The sequence below is a fragment of the Penicillium soppii genome (genome assembly GCF_028829465.1).
Source record: "Penicillium soppii strain IBT 18220 chromosome Unknown utg000003l, whole genome shotgun sequence".
In the NCBI taxonomy this organism is placed as follows: Eukaryota; Fungi; Ascomycota; class Eurotiomycetes; order Eurotiales; family Aspergillaceae; genus Penicillium; species Penicillium soppii.
In genome coordinates, this window is record NW_026643233.1 from 3,057,983 (window position 1) to 3,077,748 (window position 19,766).

Below are 19,766 nucleotides of genomic sequence, written 5' to 3' on the forward strand. Positions count from 1 at the left end.
GTAATTGTATCAGGAACTCAGAATCTTATCAAGACATTCATTTCCTTTGAATTTGCGATCCTCGATTTCCGTGCAAGCATGAAATAGTTCTCAACTCACAATCCAAAAGGAAAGCTATTGCCCCGGCCATAGGGCCCTTCTAGTGTCTCCACATTACGGGCGCAATCTCTCTGGGCGGACGGTAACAAATAAGGAGCTTGCTAAACAGCCGTCGTAAGCACCGTTGACGGTTTGGGGTTCTAGAATCTAAAGCCGCGACTTGATGATTGAATAAGTAGATATATCATGCTCTCCATTTCCCTCCTTGACTACCTCTTCTCCATCCATCCACAGGTCAAAGATACAGACAATCAATATGCGCAACTTTCTCCTCACAGCACTTACATGTGCTTCCGCCATCACTGGTGTGGTTGGTAAGAGAAATGGCAACACTGAGAAATACTCATCAACTGACATTGATTTCCAGCTCACCCTGAGCGTCATGACAACTCCAAGGCTCATGCGCCATCTATCAAAGCGAGAGGCACAGACAAATGCGCTCGCCACATTGAGCAGCGCCGCGATATGGCCTTCATGAAACGTCGCAATGCATTGGGCAAGCGTTCGAGTTCCAACGCCAATCGGTTCATGTACAAAGAGCTGCAAAACAAAACTTGCACTCTTGCCCCTGACACTATCTTCGGTCCCTATGACGTGGACGGCGAGCTTCATCGCCACGATGTGAGAGAGGGACAGGAGGGTGTCGAACTCTATCTTGATCTTGGCTTGATTGATGTTGAGACCTGCGAGCCTGTGTCAGATGCCTGGTTGACTATTTGGGTACGAATTTATTTTCTTGGATTGTAAACTATCACTAACAAGAACTCTAGTCCTGCAATGCTACTGGAACTTACTCCGGCTACATTGGTATCGACCCCGACACCGTCGAGCCATATGACGGCTGGACCACGAGATCCGATGGCACAACCGACGACTCTACCTTCCTGCGCGGAATCTCAAAGACGAACGAGGCCGGAATCGGCGAGTTCCTGACCATCTTCCCGGGTTACTACTCCTCCCGCACTACCCACATTCACGTCACTGTGCAGACGAATGTTGACGAAGACGACACCAGCTACTCTGCTGCAGCCATTCAGCATGTTGGTCAGCTGTTCTTCCCCGAAGAGCTCATCAACTCTGTCTATCAGCTAGCTCCTTACCATGCGCATCTGGCTACCCTGAACCGCACTCTCAACTCCGAGGATTCGCTTTACCCCACTGCCAACTCTGATGGAAACAATGCGATCATCTCTACCGAATTGCTTGGTCAGACTCTTGCTGATGGGCTGATTGGATATATCACTATTGGCGTTAACAGAAGTGCTGCTGCCATTGCTACGACAGGTGAACAAGTCAATGTCCAGGGAGCTATACCGACTGTCTCTTTGAGCGCTAGCGCCCAAGCTGCCGCAAATACTATTGATCTGGCCCAGGGGTACAGAGCTAACGGTATGAAGCTTTAGATAGATTGTGTATTCGAAGTGTAGTTATATAACTGAAAATGTTGATTCAATTCAGTGGTTCGCTAGATGAAAGTGCAGAAAGCTTTTATACACTCCGCATTTAAACTGAAATACTAGACAAAATGCATGGGAATTAGTGTATTGATTAATATAGCATACCGCTTTTTTGCCTGCCAAATCAGAGTATTACTCCTTGAAAGGCAGGGAGAAGGAGGGCCCGGTGCTATCTCGGGTATCTTCTGGGCCTTCAACTCTCGGTCGAGACATCTCCCGTCGAATGATGCCAGCCAGTTCCTCTTGATCAGTAATCGTGCCCATAGTTCCCCGTCTTTGCAAACTACCGGTCTCTTCGTTATCGGTATCTGATGTTCCACTGCCCTGGGTATCGCGTATGGTTTCGTGCCGTACAAGCCGAGCCTCTTGCTGTTGGGCAAGCGCAGCTGCAACACGATCTTCGCACGCCTTTTCCTCCGTCTCTGCTTTGATGCTTGCATAATGCGCGCGGCGATAGACACCTATAGAGCTGAGGATTACGCCGAGGACCTCGTATACAAAGAGGACAGGTAGCGCATAGTAGAGTTGGGGGTTGCAGCCACCGGACCAAATATCGATGAGGACTTGGAAGATGGCATGCGCTGGCAAACCATACCCAATTTTGTAGAAGCCCGGTGATAGCTCAAATGGAAGAAGAATCGAAGTGACATTGGTGATAATCCAAGTAATCAACGCCATTGGGACGTAGGGAGGTGGGAGCCAGACAGTGAATACATCCAGTACGAGGAAGTTGAGATGCGCGAAGAGCCACAATGCTGCCCATGATAGTGCGAACTGGTTTCCATTGACATGCCAGCCATTTCGGAAAGCCCAGATGGCGCCTGCTGTACTCAAGGACCCAGCGAGGGTGTAGACAGCCGATATGATGAGACGAGCGATGGCGATTCGGTGAGGGGTTACTGATGTGTACAGTTTGAACTGCACGTAGAGACCGTTGACATAACCAAGGTAAAAGAACTCCTGGATCATGATCAAAATGATGACAAGAGTGTTATAGATGAGCCGGGATCCTTGGGATGTGGGCTGGAAGTTGACCGATGCCAATGTCCAAGGGTCATAGAAGATGGCAAGGGCGGCGGGATCAGAGGTGTTCAAACTTTGAAGTGTATGTTTCCCGTTGGCTTCGGAATATACGACGCGAGCAGTTTCGGACAGTAACTTTAGGCTGGTTTCGAGGGCCGAGTCAGCCACCGTGGGATAGCGCGCTTCATTCCACACCATAGTGAGAACATCGTCTTTATTGTATGATGAGGCAGCTAATCCTCCCGCAAATGCGGCAGTCAAGGCATTCGACGCATTTGCCGTGGTATAGACGGCTCCCCAGTATTTGATGTCGCACACAGCACCATCAATGGAGCCAGGTTGGGGATATGCAGAGGTGGGTCTCTCAATTAAAGTTGGAAACCCTGGCGCCTCTAGTTTTTTATAGGCGTCGCGAATTGCATCGCCTATCGCACCGCCATCGTAATCAACGAATAGGACATTGACACCGCGGATGTGTGTTGACTGCTGGAAGAGGGATCCAAAGATGTAACAAAACAATCCGAGGAAGAGGAATTGAAGTAGAAGAAGGTTCACGCCAGCAGCTCTTAGCAAAGCCAATCGACGCGGCCGAACGGACGGGTGGTGGATGCTAGGCCGCTGCTCTCGCGCTTTGGGGTAGAACTTCATCTGGCTTAGGGAGCGATAGCTCGATCGCAGCTGAATTGGAATCGGAACACGCGGGAGTATAAGAAGGGCTAATACACAACCTTTAAAGGTACGCGATCGTAGCCAAAATGAGTCAAAAAAAATAATAAAATCAGCATCAAATACCCAAGACAGATGAAGAATTGTAAGTGGATACCGGTGAGGCCGAAAAGTATCCGATGAAGTCAGATTAAGTATTTTAAGCTCACAGGGGGCCGATCTCAATGCCAATTATCAAGAATGAGATCGAATGTTCGAATTTTTCCCCCCTGTCAGACGAAGACATTAAGAAAAGTGTCAGCTTATGCAAACTAAAGAATGTCCAGGGTGGATCTGGCGCTGTTCCGTTTTGAGTCGACTTTTTCGCCCTAATCGTAAGGCTGAAATTCTTCCTATTTGGGACAAGTTAACCACGGGCTTACTCCGCGCCAAAACAAACCTTGGAACCCGTAAGCTTCTAGATTTTATAGATCGCTTGCCTTCCTCGTATATCTGGCCCGGAGATCCGGAGTGGGAGTCTTGGTGTAAGTGGCTGAACGCATTCTGCACAATATATGTAGTATTACCTTTCATGTTCCTGATACTCTATTTCAATCCAAACACCAATTTACAAGAAAGATGGGGTCTTCTGCTGATCAAAAAACTGATTGCAGTGCTAGGTGCAACAGGTGGTTAGGGGAAGTCTGTCGTCGACGCGTTTCTCAAAGATGGCGACTACGCAGTTCGGGGTATGACTCGCCAGACCCAAAGTGCAAAGGCGCAGTAGTTGACCGACTTGGGGGTTGAGATAGTTGTGGGAGATGTTCTCGATGGAAAGAATCTTGAGGAAGCATTGGTGGGGCTTTTTCCATCTTCGCGATGACTGATTGCTTCCAACCCTTTGCCAACCTCGGAGCTCAAAAGGCGATCGATATTGAGTTCGAGCAGGACGAAACATTGCGCACGCTGCATCAAATAGCCCAGGTCTTCAGCACTTCCTCTGGAGTACACTCCCAAATGGCAGCTAGTCAACTCAGGGGAAATTCATGGTGCCTCATTTCGAAGCGAGAAGCCGTATTGATGATTTCATCAGGCAGGATAATCGTTTACTTGCAGAGACCACCTCCCTCTGGTTTGGGTTTTGTGCCAGTAATCTGCTCGCTCCGGTAATTGCTCCAATATATGTTGTAACAAGTTGTGCGATCATCGAAGATTACGTTCCAATTACCACTGCAGAACAGTTTTCAAAAGTACATCCAACTGTGTCCCGCCAATCCCTCCACGCCGATTAGGTCAGTCGGTGACCACCGTACTAATGCCGGTATATTCGCGCATGCGATTGTCAAGAACCCACCAAAGGCTGGCGGCACGTTTGTTCGATGTGATGTGGAATTCCATTCTTCTCTTGACGAGTATCTGACTATTTGGGGCCGTGCAAGTGGTCTTGCCCCCAGCCCGATTCTACCATGGTTGTCAAAGTCTCACTCGAGAGTTATAATAAATTGTGGCCTGGTTGGGGAAAGGAGATGGGGTTAATGATGGATCTGTGGGGTGTTCTGAAAGATCGCAGTTGGGCAGGACTCCCCGGTGATCATGTTCAGGATACCGACGACTTTCTTTCGGTGGACGATAAGAAGTCCATTGTCAAAACATGAGCAGCTTTCCAAGCTTTGTATTGGAAAAACATCATGTGATGAGATCTTGATATATTCTTAATTAATGGTTGATCATCCCTGGAGCTTTGCCTGTTTCAAATTTCCAGACTCCCTCGCGATGATTTACAAATTTAGTACAACATATGTCCGTGCATAAGATCTGAGCTGAACTGAACCTACTGCTGTGCAACCTAATCCACCTCCAAATATGAGCTTCACGTCGATAACGAAAATGACAAAGACTGCCATCTTCTCAACAAGCTGACCTCAACATATTAACGTTAACGCCATATATTTTTTTCTAATTCGACAGTCTGAAAAATGCACGTCGATTGTTGAATAATCTGACAATGTTGAATAATCGGATATTACTTCGGGATGGGCCGTTTATTCCGTTCTGGCCAATCAAATACCGCATCCGTTCTACAATTCTGTAATCTTTAATAAAGAACACCTGGTAGCGTCCATATGGAGGGAAAGGCTTTGGAGAAAACGATGTTCCTGGACAAATAATCAAATCATACACCTGTTGGTTAGGACCTCGGTCAGGTCTGTCTTAATGGCTTTATCAGCAACCTAAACCCAATACCCAAGTTCGCAACCGATACGCATCGCGATCACGCTATCATCATATCTTCAATGTTCATTTAAAGGGGGACATGGTACTACAATTTTCTGCTTGGATTTTTCAACTTTAGCCGATTTTACAACTTTAACCACCTGGTCTCAAAACGCCTGTCCAGATGTCTGAAGTGAACAAAGACCTGGAAGCTGGTGCGCGTGGCACTATAGACGATGGTGAATATACATTCGACGATGAACACGCTGTCACGCCAGAGAAGCTAAATGATGATCAAACTTGGAAATGGGACGATGATCCTAATAATCCTTACAACTGGCCATCAAGGCAAAAAGTTCAACAAACCGTTATGATTTCAGCTGCGGCTTTCACAACGTTAGCCTCCTCTCCGCTATCAGTATGAACAAAATGGAATTAACTAAAAGTCCAGTTCAATTAATGTATCGATATTGAGTCCCGCACACTCCCAATTTATGGAAGAGTTTGGAGTTGGCAGCACGGTCGCTATCTTACCATTGTCGCTCTATGTCCTTGCGCTGGGCCTCGGTCCTGTCGTTGGAGGACCACTTTCTGAGACAGTCGGGAGATATCCAGTATATATTATCATGATGCTTCTCGGCACTTTGTTTACCATGGGTGCCGGTTTCACTCCTACTTTTGCTGGACTCTGCGTTCTGCGTTTCCTCGCTGGGTTCTGCTATGCGCCGACTTTGGCCATTGCTGCGGGCACCATCAACGAGATCTTCCGGCCTGTGAAACGTGCGATTCCATCGACTATCTTCATTCTCATGCCATTCTTGGGTCCTGGTTTAGGGTGAGTGTATTTCTTAGCTATGGCTTTGTCGGTTCATCGTGCTAAGTACCTTTTAGGCCCGTCATCGGAAGCTTTGTTGTCAATCGAAAGGGTTGGCGCTGGACCCAATGGACAATAGTTTTCTTTTCCATTGCCACCATGCTCACAATTGGTCTTGCCAGAGAGACTTTTCATCCTGTTATTAAGCGTCGTCGCGCTAAAGAACTGGGTCATGAACTTCCTCCAAGCTTACCACTCGCCTCGAAGATACGACTTTTCGCGACTGTTGCTCTCCTCCGTCCTCTTCGCATGCTGATTACGGAGCCCATTGTCTCTTTGATCTGTCTCTATGTCGCATGTGAATTTGCAACCTTGTTCTCATTCTTCGCTGCCATCCCATTGATATTCCAAACAGTGTATCGTATGTCCTTGGAAGTCTCTGGCTTGATATTTTTAGCTATTGTCGTTGGATGTCTATTGGGTGTTATGACGGTACTACTGTGCAATGTCTTCTTTTATCTCCCACAAGCTGCAAAGTTCCCAGGCAAGCAGATCCCACCTGAGCATCGCCTCTACCCTGCTCTCATTGGCAGTGTTGGACTACCAATAGGCCTCTTTTGGTTTGCCTGGACTGCAAGAGCCGAAATATCATGGGCCAGTCCGACTCTTGCCCTCATGGTCTTTGCATGGGGAAATTTGTGTGTTTTTGTCAGCACTACGATGTATTTCGTCGATACTTACCATGGGCTTACTGTTGCGAGCACAATGAGTGCTAATAGTTTAGCGAGATACGTTCTTGCGGCTGCGTTTCCTCTTTTCACCATTCAAAGTCAGCATTGTCCTTTCTCATTTGCTTCCAAATCTTCACTCTAACCACGTTTATAGTGTATACCAAACTCGGCACAGGTTGGGCCTCGAGCTTACTTGGCTTTATCGCCATTGCTCTGCTGCCCGTGCCTTGGGTCTTTTTTAAGGCTGGAAAGAAGCTGAGATCACTTAGTAAATATGAAACAGCGGAGAGCCAGGGGTAATTTGCTTAAAAGCTCATTGAAACGCTGTCGGATAAATAACACCTATCGATGTATATAGTTTAAGTCCCATGGGAACGAATATACAATAATTTATAGAATGCCTCAAGCAATGATCAACAAAAATGATTTACTCTACTTCACTTAACTTAGTTCAAAAACTCCGCACAGGTCATAACTACCCTGTTCTCAATATACCAAGCGCACATTGGGGTACAATCCAACGCGATTAGCCCCGGTATCAAATATACCCCTTCCCAACAAGGGAGGGCGAACACCGGATGGACGCCAACGGATCCACCCGAACCTAAATCAGTTGTAGCTCGATGTCATACTAAGGCAGAGAGGTTTGTTGGGAATATAGTATGACTCAAGCTGGCTCCAATGTTATCCATGAATAATCACAAAATCATCCAGGATGCCCTATAAAGGACATCAATTCCCAGGGTCTTGTGAAAACCAGGAACATTCACTTTCTATTAATCATGTCGGCCCCCAAGATAACTTTCTATTTCGACATTGGCAGTCCTTTTAGCTGTATTGCCTTCCATATTCTGAGAGCAAGTCAAAACTTCTTTCGCTTCTTGAAAGTCCCATTGAACTGATATGTGTTTAAAAGACTTCCCCTGTCTTCTCAAATTGCGAGATTGATTATGTGCCCGTCTCCCTGAGAGACTTGTTTCAGATATGCCAGAACACGCCCCCGATTGCAGTCAAGAGTCAGTCATTACTTTTCAATCTCTAGGATCGAGCCATCACATACCACAGGCTCTGACTTTCCATCGCAGACAAGTTCCAATGGATCAACCGGGAACGTATCTATTGGGCCCGCCGATTCGACGTACCTATGTCTGAATCAATCCCCGTCGGATTCCCTGCATCCACTACCGATGTCCAGCTTTCTCTTTGTCTTCTTGCCAAAGAGAAGCCTGATAAACTAGTTACTACTGTCGAAAAGATCTACCGAGAGTACTGGGCAGAAGGGAACTCGCAAGTTTTGATTCCAGATGGCTTCTCTGCTATCTTCGAGGAGCATCTTGGCACAGAACTCGCAAATTACATTCTGCGAAAGGTGATATATTCTGCTCCTTCTTATATGATGTTGCATCTCTAACATTATGTCATTTGTGATTGGCAGGCCAAAACTCCCGAGGCGAAAGCAATGTTGGATGACACTACACAGAAGGCGTTTAAATCTGGAGCTTTCGGGCTGCCTTGGCTCAATTGCGTCCATCCGGAGGGAGAGACTGAAAATTTCTGGGGTATCGACCACTTTGGTCGACTTGTGGACTTTTTGAGCCTGGATCGCAGCTTGGACAAGTCTTTTGGGGTCTTGATGTGACATTGAGAGTTATTAATTGAGCTATGATTTGCACACTATCTAATCCAAGCTACTCTATCATCCCTTCTGTCTGGATAAATCGCATGAAGCATCGAGCTCTTGGGATGGAAGAGGCGTGTCCGAAATTTTTCGCTTACAGGTGGGAACATAACTCACTAAAAAAGCTAATTTCACACCATAATTTTCACTGGGTGTGATATGTTTAAATTCCTTTGGTTTGAATGGCCTAAATCTGGTGAACTCAATAGAAAATAGTGGACGAGTTGGAACCGACAATAAAATACTGGAAAATGAAGCGGGCTTGACTAAATTCGATCTCCAGCAATTTTCAATTTGCAGTAAGATTTTCTGGCTTGTGACCATTGGCTTTTTGTTTACTTCCTGTTGTTTATGCCTGTATTTTTGTCAAGTTCTCTCTCTTCCGAGGTCTTCCATTCGGCCGTGTCACACCGTCATTGCCTTCCTTTTTTGCATCCTTACTTCACAACTTCAGAACAACCGTGATGGGTATTCCCCGCATTTTGAGATCACCAAAACCCAGTCCGTTGTCATTTTCATCCCTGTCATGTGAGCTGTCGATCAGCAGAGCACGCATGACATCATATATAGTGGCCGACCTGGAGCGGAAAGTGTTCACCGACTGATGACCTCGGGACCATTTGAATATAATGTATCAGCTGCAGTGGATTCATACGGGGTAAATAGGACCAACGAAAGGCGATTTGCTTCGTTTATCGAATCAACAACCCGATCTTTGAAGTCGCGCCCGAACTTGGTACGAGATTTGACGATCAAAGGCAAGGTTTGTCATGCTGAAGTATCATTTTTCAAGGAATTCTGAGATCTGCTTCTCTTTGATCTGTGTGTCACAAAAGAAATATCAGATTTTTGACCATGGGAGTGCCTAGTAAAAGGGAAGAGGATTCTTTATCATGAGTTCTTTGTCTCAACCGTGGAACATTTCTGGACAATGAGGCTAAAAATTGAAATTAACAAAATTCACTCGAAAGTTCAATATTCAAAATCTTGTACAATAACTTCCAATCAAATTCATAATAGTGTAATCACTATCCTATCTTCCGAAGACCACGAGCTGTTGTGCCAACACATCCCGGAAGCCACGGTCGGAAGCCATGTGCTTCGTGTAACTGAGCCAAGCCCTAACCTAACCCCTTGTTAGCCCCTGGGGCCTTCGGGGTGGCTGGATGCCCCAATCAAAATGTTCTTCTGGCCCGGGGAAAGGCCGAGGCGGTCTAAGTACATACATTTATCAGTAAGATCGGGTACGTCTGATGTACCATACGTCTTTGTCGCTTAGAAGTGCATATGTATGCATTAATATCTCAGCCGACCTCGCGCTTTTCTGTCTCGATTTCCAACATCTGGTGCGAGGGGTTTATTTTTCTCGCCCTTGCATCATAACTCCGATCCGATTTTTCGCCAATAACAATAATGGATATCCCAAACTCAAGGCATACTTCCTATTACTGGGTTTCGCAAAGCTTTGACCTTTAGGATCACCGTAACCTAACCAACTAGGGCTGCGTCCATAGTGCCTTGCCGTATGTGGCCGATCTTGGCGATGTGATCCAAGTACCGTCCGTCATCCCCCACATGCAGATTAACTCCGATTCCCTCATAGAGGATCTACCAACCTAATAGTTGTATCCTCTGATTTCACCAAGTGTATTCTAGCGAGCTTCAAATGTGGATTCCCCATTGCATCATACATAGCCATGGGAAACAGATCCCGGGAATGAGACCGTCTCAAATTAATCCCTGAGTCTCTAGAATCTCGCAAGATCTCACTGCCTTTATAGACTAGATATGTATGTCGTGGCAAAGGACATGGATATAGACTCCACCAACGTGGTTCCGCATGGCACTACCCAATCATTTTCATAATCATCGGATTTATTCTTGACCTCAACAAATTAATAGTCAGAGACGTCCCCACATCTCTTCTTTGTACCTAGTTGAATCCTGGATGGACCCTTTCCCTTGGCCCCGTGCATCTTCCCCCCCCCCCCCGGCTGTGCCCTACTTCCACCCTATCTTTTAGCTTTCAGCTACTAAACAATAAACAACGCATCCTGATAGTTGGGCTCTTGAAAATTAACACAACCCAGCACGAGCTCGTACATGAGTGGATCCCCTAGACTAGTCTTAGCCGGCTCTCGTGTGCCACCTGATGGGATCTCCATATCAGGCGTGCGGCTGTTTATTCTCTCCCTTTGCTGTCCACTGCACACCCATCCCTCTCGGAGCCAAGTAGACCCCGAGGGTCTAGTCTTACTTTTTTTGGGCTTCTTGGTACCCTAAGTCCAATTTGGAGCCTGTCCCATCAAATTCGAGCAATGGCGCTTGAATCTACATATAAGAAGGCCTCCCCTTCCCTGTCATGTCTATCATGTTGGGATCTTCAGAATCAGCAAATCTTTTAATTTATTTTTCCTTGCCCTAACTAGTCGACCAACATGTATCGATCTACAATCATATTCCCCTCCATGTGGGTTTTGGTAACCCTATGTCTACTCCCAGCCGTACTGGGCTCTCCATTATTCCAAAAGCGAGCAAAGGGGCCATGGCTGGGTCTGAACAGCGATTTTCCCGATCCTAGCTTCATGAAAGCCGCAGATAACAAATGGTACGCTTTTGGCACCAACGGCAACGGCAAGCGGATCCAAGTCGCAAGATCAGACGATTTTATTACATGGACGCTACTTGATGTTGAAGCCCTCCCCACCCTTTCAACATGGGAGACAGCCATCGATCACTGGGCTCCAGATGTCATTCTGCGAGTAAGTTACCCCTGCTTCCAAAAGGAGAAAGAGACTAGCCCACCGAGAGCAAATGTTAACTTCCACAGAACGACGGAAAGTATGTCATGTACTACTCTGGAGAAGCTAAATCAATGGTCAGGCATCACTGCGTTGGAACTGCCGTATCAGACTACCCTGCAGGTCCATACGTGCCAAGCAACTCGCCTCTCTCTTGTCGTCTTGACCAGGGTGGATCAATCGATCCAGCAGGGTTCTTGGATAAGGATGGCACGCGATACGTAGTCTTCAAAGTTGATGGCAATAGCATCGGAAACGGGGGTGACTGCAACAATGGCGTCGAGCCACTTGTCGCAACACCTATCTTGCTGCAGAGGCTTGCCGATGATGCCGTAACCCCCGTGGGCGATGCAGTGCAAATTCTCGATCGCAGTACTGCTGATAATGATGGCCCGCTTGTTGAGGCGCCCAATCTTATCTTGCACGGGGATACCTACTTCCTCTTCTACTCTACGCACTGCTTCACGGATCCTAAGTACGATGTTCGCTGGGCAACTGCTTCCAGTATCACTGGTCCTTACACTAAGACCAACGTTCCCCTGATTAACTCCGCGAACACTGGTTTGATTTCGCCTGGCGGTGCAACAGTCTGTGGTTGTGGCGATCGTATGCTGTTCCACGGTTTCTGCTCTGATGCGAAGACCAGTCGCTGCATGTATGCCGCAGATGTGACTATCACTGGGCAAACACCATTCATTGCTTGATGTGTTTTGATTGTCTCTTGTGGAGTTTCTGTTTCTGATTGAATTTTTGTTTCTCTGATGCTACTGATTATATACCCCAGGCTTCAGGGCTTGCACATGATGATGATATATGATACCAATGGCACTCGTTGATATTTTTTTCGCAGATAGGACTATTCCCGAATCCAGCCTCCATAAGGTATCTTGGGATATATCTTATGTAAAATCGGAAATCGCGGGTGCGGTTGACAAGTTCCCTCGTTCCGGTCACCCAGGGGGGATATGGTGATTTACATATTTGATAGAGGAAGACTAGCACTCAACGGAACAAGAAGAATCAAGTTATTTTGTAGGTAATTGTATTATTTTAGGCATGCCCGCACGCATCTAAGAAGATTTTTCCTGTTCCTCTCTGGCACGCTTCTTCTCAAGCAAAGCTTGCACCCACTCGGCTGCACCCTCAATCGCCTTCTCGGGAACCTCTTTGTGATTGAGGAGATAACCCTGGATTTCGGCAGCAGTGAACTCGCCAGCTGGAACAACCGCTGCAAACTCGACTGCCAAGGCGGAGATGCGTGAGCGAAGAGATTCGAGGTGAGTCTGGAGCTCTTTTTTCTTGTCTTTCTTTTCCGTCCCGATGACACCATTGGGCTTCTGGTCAATTTCCCCCTTTGTCTTCGTAATCTTGGCCAGGATGCTGTTTGTGGGAGACTTCGCGAATCCGTTGGTGAATGTTACCGACCCCGCTGCACGTACCATGTCACTCTCCATCGTCATATAGATCGAGGTGAACATCTCCTTGATATCTGCTTCACTTGTGTATCCGAATGTGATAGTCATGTCGACACGCCCGGGGCGTAGAAGGGCAGGGTCCAGCTTTTCGGCGTGGTTGGTGGTCATAACGAGGATCCGGCCCTCCGTAGCAGCAACACCATCAATCACATTCAAAAGTCCCGACAGAGTAACTCCGCCCTTCTTTGGCTCTTCGGTCACGACTTTTCCATCTGCCGCGGCTTTGAGATCATCGGTGGTAGCGACAATCGCTGGGGTATCGGTCGCAGATGTGGCCCCCCGAGTTTTCGTGATACCTGCTGAATCGACATCTTCGAGAAGGATGATGCATCGACGCGGCAGGTCAGAGAAAAGAGTGGACAAACTCTCCTCGTCCAAAGATGTGGAGTTCAGATCGAGCAGGTAGAGCTTCAATCCAAGAAGTCCTGCTGCGGCAAAGCAAAGACTGGTTTTGCCAGTACCTGGTGGGCCGTGGAGTAGGTATCCGCGACGATATGGAATTCCGCGGTTAGAGTACCAGCGCCGCGTGCGAGGGTGCAAGTATTCCTTGATATCATCAACAAAATCGTCCTTCTGGCTTTGATCCAAAATGACGGTGGAAAGAGGACGTGGTACACGAGCCATACACCGGATCCAATAGTACGAATGCCCGGCGGAATACCTCCCACCGCGATAGATGACGGTCATGTTCCCATCGCGTTCGACGTAGGCCTGTTGTGCATCGGCCAGGAGCTGTTTGAGAATTCCTGGGTTCCGACCGAAGGAAGAAAGGTACAGCCGCTCATTGTTCAATATGTATCGTGTACTCCCTTCTTGATTGGAGCGCGTGAGCATCAACGGACGGTTCTTGTACCAGAAGTAGTGAGAGCCCTCGGCGGGTGTGAATTGCAAGGTCTTGTACTTGTCGCGACTGACGACCTTGGCCCAGTATGTATCGAAGGAGGACTCTTTTGTGCTCCCAACAGTCTCCTCCTCCCACTCGAAGTCGTCCATATCATCTGCGTCTTCGTTGTCGCTGTCATCGTCGCTTAGGTAGGCATTAGCCTTGACACCAGCGACAAACCGATTTGTTTGCTTCATTTGCGGCTGACGTGAGACCCAATACATAAGATAATTAAAGATCTCATCATCTAAACGAATCTCCGCGGTTGAGATAAAAAATTCACTGAAGCGCTCCCAAACGTAAAAGAAAACATATCGAATGGTTGCACTAAAGACCGTGAGCGCAACAAAGAGTTGAAAGTAGGCGTTGATGTCAAAATTGAGATAAGACATCAACATTTGTGAAATAAAACCGAAGCCGGGGACAAGGGCCTCCAGCATTGCTGAATCCGAGGTGGACAGCGGCCCCGCCGTGGTTGAGGTCTGGTTGAAACCCATGATCCGTGGGCTCTCAAATGGCCCGTGGTTAACCCCCGAATAATTTCAAATGTGTTGATGGGGGTTATTGGGGTATACCAACCCAATTGAAGAGAAAAAAAAAATGGGATGGGATGCCCTTGGATGATTGTCAGTAGTTATCAAGTGAGGTTGCGCCTCTTTTATAATAATTCAGAACCAGTAGAGCCTCAATGACAGTTAGGTATCATCTACGCTCGGACACCCGATCCAGAGCCCGCTCGTGCTGATCGTTCAGCTGGAAGCTGCATCTGGGTACCGACTGACACATTGTGGTAAGCCAGGATTGGCCTGGGTGGATTGATGTTGCGCTGTTGGCTTCGGCTTCTGCCTAAGTTGAGTCATTGGCGGCGCAGGCAGCTCCTACGCTGCAGCAATGATGACGCCTCCGGGGGAATATGTACTACAAGATATTGAGTAGCCCCGGGGCCGTCTGACCATATGACCACTGCCTCCCGCACATTTGTCTGTCTCAACTTAGACAATTTTCTCACCTTTGACAAAATTCAGATTTCATGTATCTTTTGTATGAGGTTTGTAAATAAAGTTACACAAAGGTACATATCAAGCATCCTCGAATATGTTAGAACGTAAAGTAGATAGAAGTATATTAATCAATCTAGTATCATATTTGTTTTGCTACAATTTCAATTATATTAGTTCTAGAATATCAAAATAAGAAGTATAAAGTTTCTAAAAGCAGATAGTTTTCGGACGCTCTGAGAGACCTTCGCATACATATTTATATATTAGAAAAAGATCGATGTTCAAGGTGATGAAAGATAAGAGGAACTCTACTTCGATGTCATGAGCTAATTTGAATACTCAAATATGGCTTGTATTGTGAGATATGTTATGAATATTTAATAAGTACCCTTTATATGTAAATCATATACAAAAGATACCTAAAGCCCGTGTTTTGTCCAAGGTCAGAAAATTATCTAAGGTGGGACTGACCAAAGCGCGGTGGCACTGCCGCACGTTGGTCATACAGTAGTAGGCTATTGTTTCTAAAATCAGTCGATCGTTTGCGAAACGGGATATTGTATGTGATCCAGACTAAAAATATTGGATAAAAAAGAAATCTCTCCCTCGGGGAATCGAACCCCGGTCTCCCGCGCTTATCGGTTTTAATGACAAGCGGAAATCATCACCACTAGACCAAGGAAGATGGAATGGTCGAGTTACTGCTCGGCCACTTGGCTGGTTGATATGATAGGCACCCATTCCTTGTTTTTTTGAACAAACGAGTATAAACATTCCTCCGACTTCATATGGCGACCCAGGTATAGTCAATCTATTACGCTCCATTTTACGCCTATTTTAATAGGAATTTTCCAGAGCTATATAGTTATCGAAATTTTGAAATAATGAGGCTCGGCATTTGCACCTGCTTATCAATACGCATCCTATTATTCACGGTGTTCGTTGATCTAAGCCCGTAACGGTGAGATGCATTTTTACGCCTCTAGTAATCGAAAACTAAAGGAGAATAACAACTTCTTAGAAAAAGGACATATACAACTAGCATATTACTTACCACAGGTCTAGAACTAAGAGGTTATCACGAAAACATCTATCGCAACCACGGTTCTCTCTGGGACTATAGCACGCTCATGCCGACTACAAGGCTGGCTGACCTTGGCAGGGCTACCTAGGTATACTAGTCTTTGTTATGGCCTGGTCTCTCTTTCCTTGGTCAATAGTATTCGCCCATCTGATCACTATTTACAAAAGTCTGACGCACACCGTCAGGCGACATATTGTGGTGAAGCGCATCATGGCTACCATTTATAGGCCGATTGCGATTTTAGGCTCTTTATAAGACTTTGGTGGCTAGGCTATCCCTAAATATCCGAATAAGTGATAACTTCGTAAGGAGAAGATAGGGGGGGTTATACGCACGTTAATCTCATCGTATCTACCTGGGAATTAATGTTTCCTATTTTGTGCAGTATTTACTTCCTCCTTGTACATATATATATCGCCCACACGCCTTCCTCTAAAACTCCCGAGGTCAACTTGCTCCGTTATTAATCAAGTATACTGTCCATGGGGTAGGAATTAACTGTTACGAGACTTTGTTGCAATGCGAGAGATTACCAAGTCCATCTGATGATCTGCAGTTGAAAAGTAATATCCTTGACCGGCGATGAAACAATTATTTTCTTAAGCAGGAATGCTTTGTTTGTGCCCAACTGACTCAGGCTGTCTGATCAATTGCAGCGAAAATTTATACATTATATACGTAAATATGGGTATGGGTATCTATCAAAACACAAGTCCAAAAGGACAGAATTGACCAAAATTATTCGCTCTCCGACTCTGGATGGTTGCCCTTTACGGCATCAGCAACACCACCAGCCCAATTCTTCAAGTCTTCGAATTTATTCCAGAGCTGGCCCCACCAGTTTGTGCCTTTTTCGTCGTCACTCTTGTGGTCTGTACCGTGTGGGGTGTCGTTTGGTGGCTGAGTGTGCTCCGATGGTGGCACCGATGTTTGTGTCCGTGGCCCTTCGGCTGTAGCGGGTTGAGCCGGGGGATCAGGAGGTGTGCCCAGCATAGGTGCGCTCTCGTCAGAGTGGAGACCGACTGGCATCAGCGGGAGACGCAGTGTGCCATTGTTCGGCAGGGGGTTGACGCCGAGAGAGTCGCAGACAATGTTGTAGACCTCGACGTTTTCTGAATCGATATATTAGAACAAATTACGCTCCACCAATGATTAGAATACTTACGGAAAACTTCCACGCGGCTGTTGGGCTTATGTGGAAAAGCTGGGCCGCGTGCAATGAAGATTGCTCGCATGAGCGGATTCTCATGGTCATAGCCATGGATTCCCCGGGGGTGGTATACCTCACCGGTTTTCAAAGCATCTTTGACATTGAACTCTGAGTGATTGACAATAGCCCAGCCCGTTTTGGGAATGACCCACAACGGCGCAATGCGTTCGTTAATCGAGAAATGATACCGTTTAGGCATCGTTTCTCTCGTATAAAACTCGAATGCATGCTCCCAATCTGGGGCTATCTTCTCGAGTTGCCTCTGGAGGCTTTCCAGATCTTCGGGGCGCTTAGGGCGCAGCCCGGCAGATGGCCACCCGTCAATATGATCTATCAAATCATAATCGATCAGATCGTCCAACTGGATGAGTCTCTCAGTAGAAGTGGAGGCCATCCCATGGTCTGATACAACCACAATGTTGACTATATCTGTCAGATTGCGTTGTTCCAACCCAGTCATTAGTGCAGCTATCAATTTATCGGCCTCGGAAATTGTTGTTCGGATCTCCGTGCTATTAGGCCCGAATTTGTGTCCATCCCGATCCACGTCAGGAACATAAGCCGCGATAAACTGCGGCCGCTCGGGTACCACCTGCAGGTCATCTTCAGAGCCGGGGAGATCCAAAAATTCAAGAATGCGTTTGACTTTGCGAGACAAGGCCTCCGTGCCGTTGTAATTGTCCACAAAGCTCGGTTCTACATCTCCAATATGCGCTTCAGAGCCGGGCCACATGTGGATGGCGGTTTTTACGTGTTGCTTTTCAGCTGTTACCCAGAGCGGTTCTGCCATCCACCACTTTGGTTGCATGCTGACAGCAGCGTTGGTGTAGTAGAATTCCTCACCCATCACAGGGTCCCAAAATGAATTGCCCACGATTCCATGGCTCTCGGGGTAGAGTCCTGTCATGAGTGTGAAGTGATTTGGGAAAGTAACGCTCGGAAAGCTGGGGGTCATGTATTGCGGGGAGACGCCATTTGCGACGAGAGAGTTCAGCGCTGGGGTGAGGCCGCGGCCGAGAAAGTCGGCTCGGAAACCATCAAGAGATATCACGATGGTAGTCGGTGCGAATAGGGCCGTGCCGTTTGAGAGAAGGGGCGGAGGATGAGCGTGGGAAGCCCGGACGCCGTTGGAGGCTCTGTACGCGCCGAGTACGAGGATGAGGAACAATACAACCACAAGGGCAGAGATAAACAAGATCTTCCGCCATGAGGGTCTCGGTGGCTAGACAACATGCGTGTTAGCAGGGAGTGTAGAACTTGGGCCTTAGTCCATCTTACCGGCTCATATGTGTACTCTTCCTTGTCGACGGAATCCAGTGATGAACAGCTCAAGAGGGAAGCATTATCATCTCCAATGCCCTCCTCCATCTCATACATCAGCTCACCATCTTCACTGACTCGCTCACGGCGGGACCCCCTCCGTGATCGCCGTTCCTTTTTCTTTTTTCCGATTCTTACACTACCCCCATGGGGACTGAATATCCTCCGAATCCCTTGTCCGGTACCGCGAGTCAAAAGGTTCTCCAATTCCTCCTCATCTTCTAGCACGGCCCGGTCATGTTCCGCTAGTTCCAAGGTGCTGCGGTTTTGATGGAGGAGGGCATCATCGTCGGAGTCGGAGTCCTGCTCGGAGGGCGACCGCAACGAAGATGCATCGTTGTCGTAATTTGCGGGTGAAAGGAGAGAAGGACTAAGGTCTTGGCGTCGCATTGCTCATGAAGACGTGGACAACGTACGAGAAGAGGCCGTCGGCATTCGGAGAAAGGGAGATCGGCCGGGGAGAGCGCCAAGACCCGTAACGGTTTGATCTACGCACTTCATGACTTGCAATTGTACTGAGTGTTCTTTTTGACTATCAATGCTATACATAATATGATCTTCAAGTTATTAGGAAGACTTCAATTTATTAGGAAGAGAAGACTCCGTGTATTTCACGAGTTGTCAAGGTAGAATAGTATGTTTACTTGTGGTGTTGTCCCCTGAAGACGTTTGCGTTGCTACGCTTCTTCTCCACACAAGCTTTGTTCTCTGCAAAAAGCAAACAGCTTGGACTTTCACCAAATTTGCGAGCATTGAAAATTCGAGCTCGGTCATTATGCGACCGGGATAAATCCCTCCACGTCTATCTATTTCTGCTGACGACGACTGTGGCCCTCACCCCTGAGAACGAAGGTGCAAGACATCCAACGCTATCACCAACCTGAAGCGTCGATCTGCAAACCTTGGGTGGTAGCAACATTCTTTCTGTTTATCGAAAATGACAATAATTGGAGGTGGCAGATCTGACGTGAACGCCGCTGACGCCCAAATACAAAGAAGCTTTTGGGTGTGACAACTGACAGATTCTTCTGCACTGGCCTTCTGCTTACAGTCAAACCGAGCTGAACCGACTTGATCTTTGGTTGATTGAAACCACTGAATGCCGGATGCAGTGCTGCTACTTAGTTCCTAGTTGAGAGGCCGAAATGTCAGCCTTACGACGAAAGGGATGGCTGGGATGTTCTGTGACAACAGGCCCGAGAAAGGAGTATTGATCCATTGCCAGAGCAGAATCGTATTTCTCAAAATCTGCTCCTCTCTGGGAGCCACAAGTAATAGATAATTTGTGGTGCTCACTTCGCGAATCTAGTGCGAATCCATCTGTGTTTATA

At 47.1% G+C, this 19,766-nt stretch overlaps 8 protein-coding genes across 8 annotated transcripts; 5 read left to right on the forward strand and 3 right to left on the reverse strand.

Moving 5' to 3' along the window:
* Positions 1-355: 355 nt before the first annotated feature.
* Positions 356-1,502, forward strand: N7529_003296 (intradiol ring-cleavage dioxygenase; the record flags this gene model as incomplete). The annotated part of the gene is made up of 3 exons (XM_057238823.1): positions 356-413; positions 467-819; positions 870-1,502. 3 exons carry the CDS (start codon positions 356-358, stop codon positions 1,500-1,502), a joined length of 1,044 nt encoding a protein of 347 aa, XP_057101434.1.
* Positions 1,503-1,688: 186 nt separating this feature from the next.
* On the reverse strand, positions 1,689-3,227 carry N7529_003297 (SNG1 family protein; the record flags this gene model as incomplete). Its single annotated transcript, XM_057238824.1, has 1 exon — positions 1,689-3,227. The coding sequence occupies one exon, from the start codon at positions 3,225-3,227 to the stop codon at positions 1,689-1,691; it is 1,539 nt and encodes a 512-aa protein (XP_057101435.1).
* Positions 3,228-4,690: 1,463 nt separating this feature from the next.
* N7529_003298 (uncharacterized protein) lies at positions 4,691-4,879 on the forward strand (the record flags this gene model as incomplete). The annotated part of the gene is made up of 1 exon (XM_057238825.1): positions 4,691-4,879. The coding sequence occupies one exon, from the start codon at positions 4,691-4,693 to the stop codon at positions 4,877-4,879; it is 189 nt and encodes a 62-aa protein (XP_057101436.1).
* A 743-nt stretch (positions 4,880-5,622) lies between these two features.
* Positions 5,623-7,283, forward strand: N7529_003299 (MFS transporter; the record flags this gene model as incomplete). The annotated part of the gene is made up of 4 exons (XM_057238826.1): positions 5,623-5,834; positions 5,890-6,273; positions 6,330-7,081; positions 7,138-7,283. The coding sequence occupies 4 exons, from the start codon at positions 5,623-5,625 to the stop codon at positions 7,281-7,283; spliced, it is 1,494 nt and encodes a 497-aa protein (XP_057101437.1).
* A 443-nt stretch (positions 7,284-7,726) lies between these two features.
* N7529_003300 (uncharacterized protein) lies at positions 7,727-8,622 on the forward strand (the record flags this gene model as incomplete). Its single annotated transcript, XM_057238827.1, has 4 exons — positions 7,727-7,870; positions 7,975-7,999; positions 8,069-8,352; positions 8,419-8,622. Coding segments are annotated over 4 exons (657 nt in total), but the record flags the coding sequence as incomplete, so codon positions are not given.
* Positions 8,623-11,099: 2,477 nt separating this feature from the next.
* N7529_003301 (glycoside hydrolase family 43 protein) lies at positions 11,100-12,166 on the forward strand (the record flags this gene model as incomplete). Its single annotated transcript, XM_057238828.1, has 2 exons — positions 11,100-11,423; positions 11,492-12,166. 2 exons carry the CDS (start codon positions 11,100-11,102, stop codon positions 12,164-12,166), a joined length of 999 nt encoding a protein of 332 aa, XP_057101439.1.
* Positions 12,167-12,532: 366 nt separating this feature from the next.
* Positions 12,533-14,317, reverse strand: N7529_003302 (BCS1 and AAA domain-containing protein; the record flags this gene model as incomplete). Its single annotated transcript, XM_057238829.1, has 1 exon — positions 12,533-14,317. One exon carries the CDS (start codon positions 14,315-14,317, stop codon positions 12,533-12,535), a length of 1,785 nt encoding a protein of 594 aa, XP_057101440.1.
* A 2,326-nt stretch (positions 14,318-16,643) lies between these two features.
* N7529_003303 (nucleotide pyrophosphatase/phosphodiesterase family protein) lies at positions 16,644-18,825 on the reverse strand (the record flags this gene model as incomplete). Its single annotated transcript, XM_057238830.1, has 3 exons — positions 16,644-17,017; positions 17,071-18,337; positions 18,394-18,825. The coding sequence occupies 3 exons, from the start codon at positions 18,823-18,825 to the stop codon at positions 16,644-16,646; spliced, it is 2,073 nt and encodes a 690-aa protein (XP_057101441.1).
* Between the last annotated feature and the right edge of the window lie 941 nt (positions 18,826-19,766).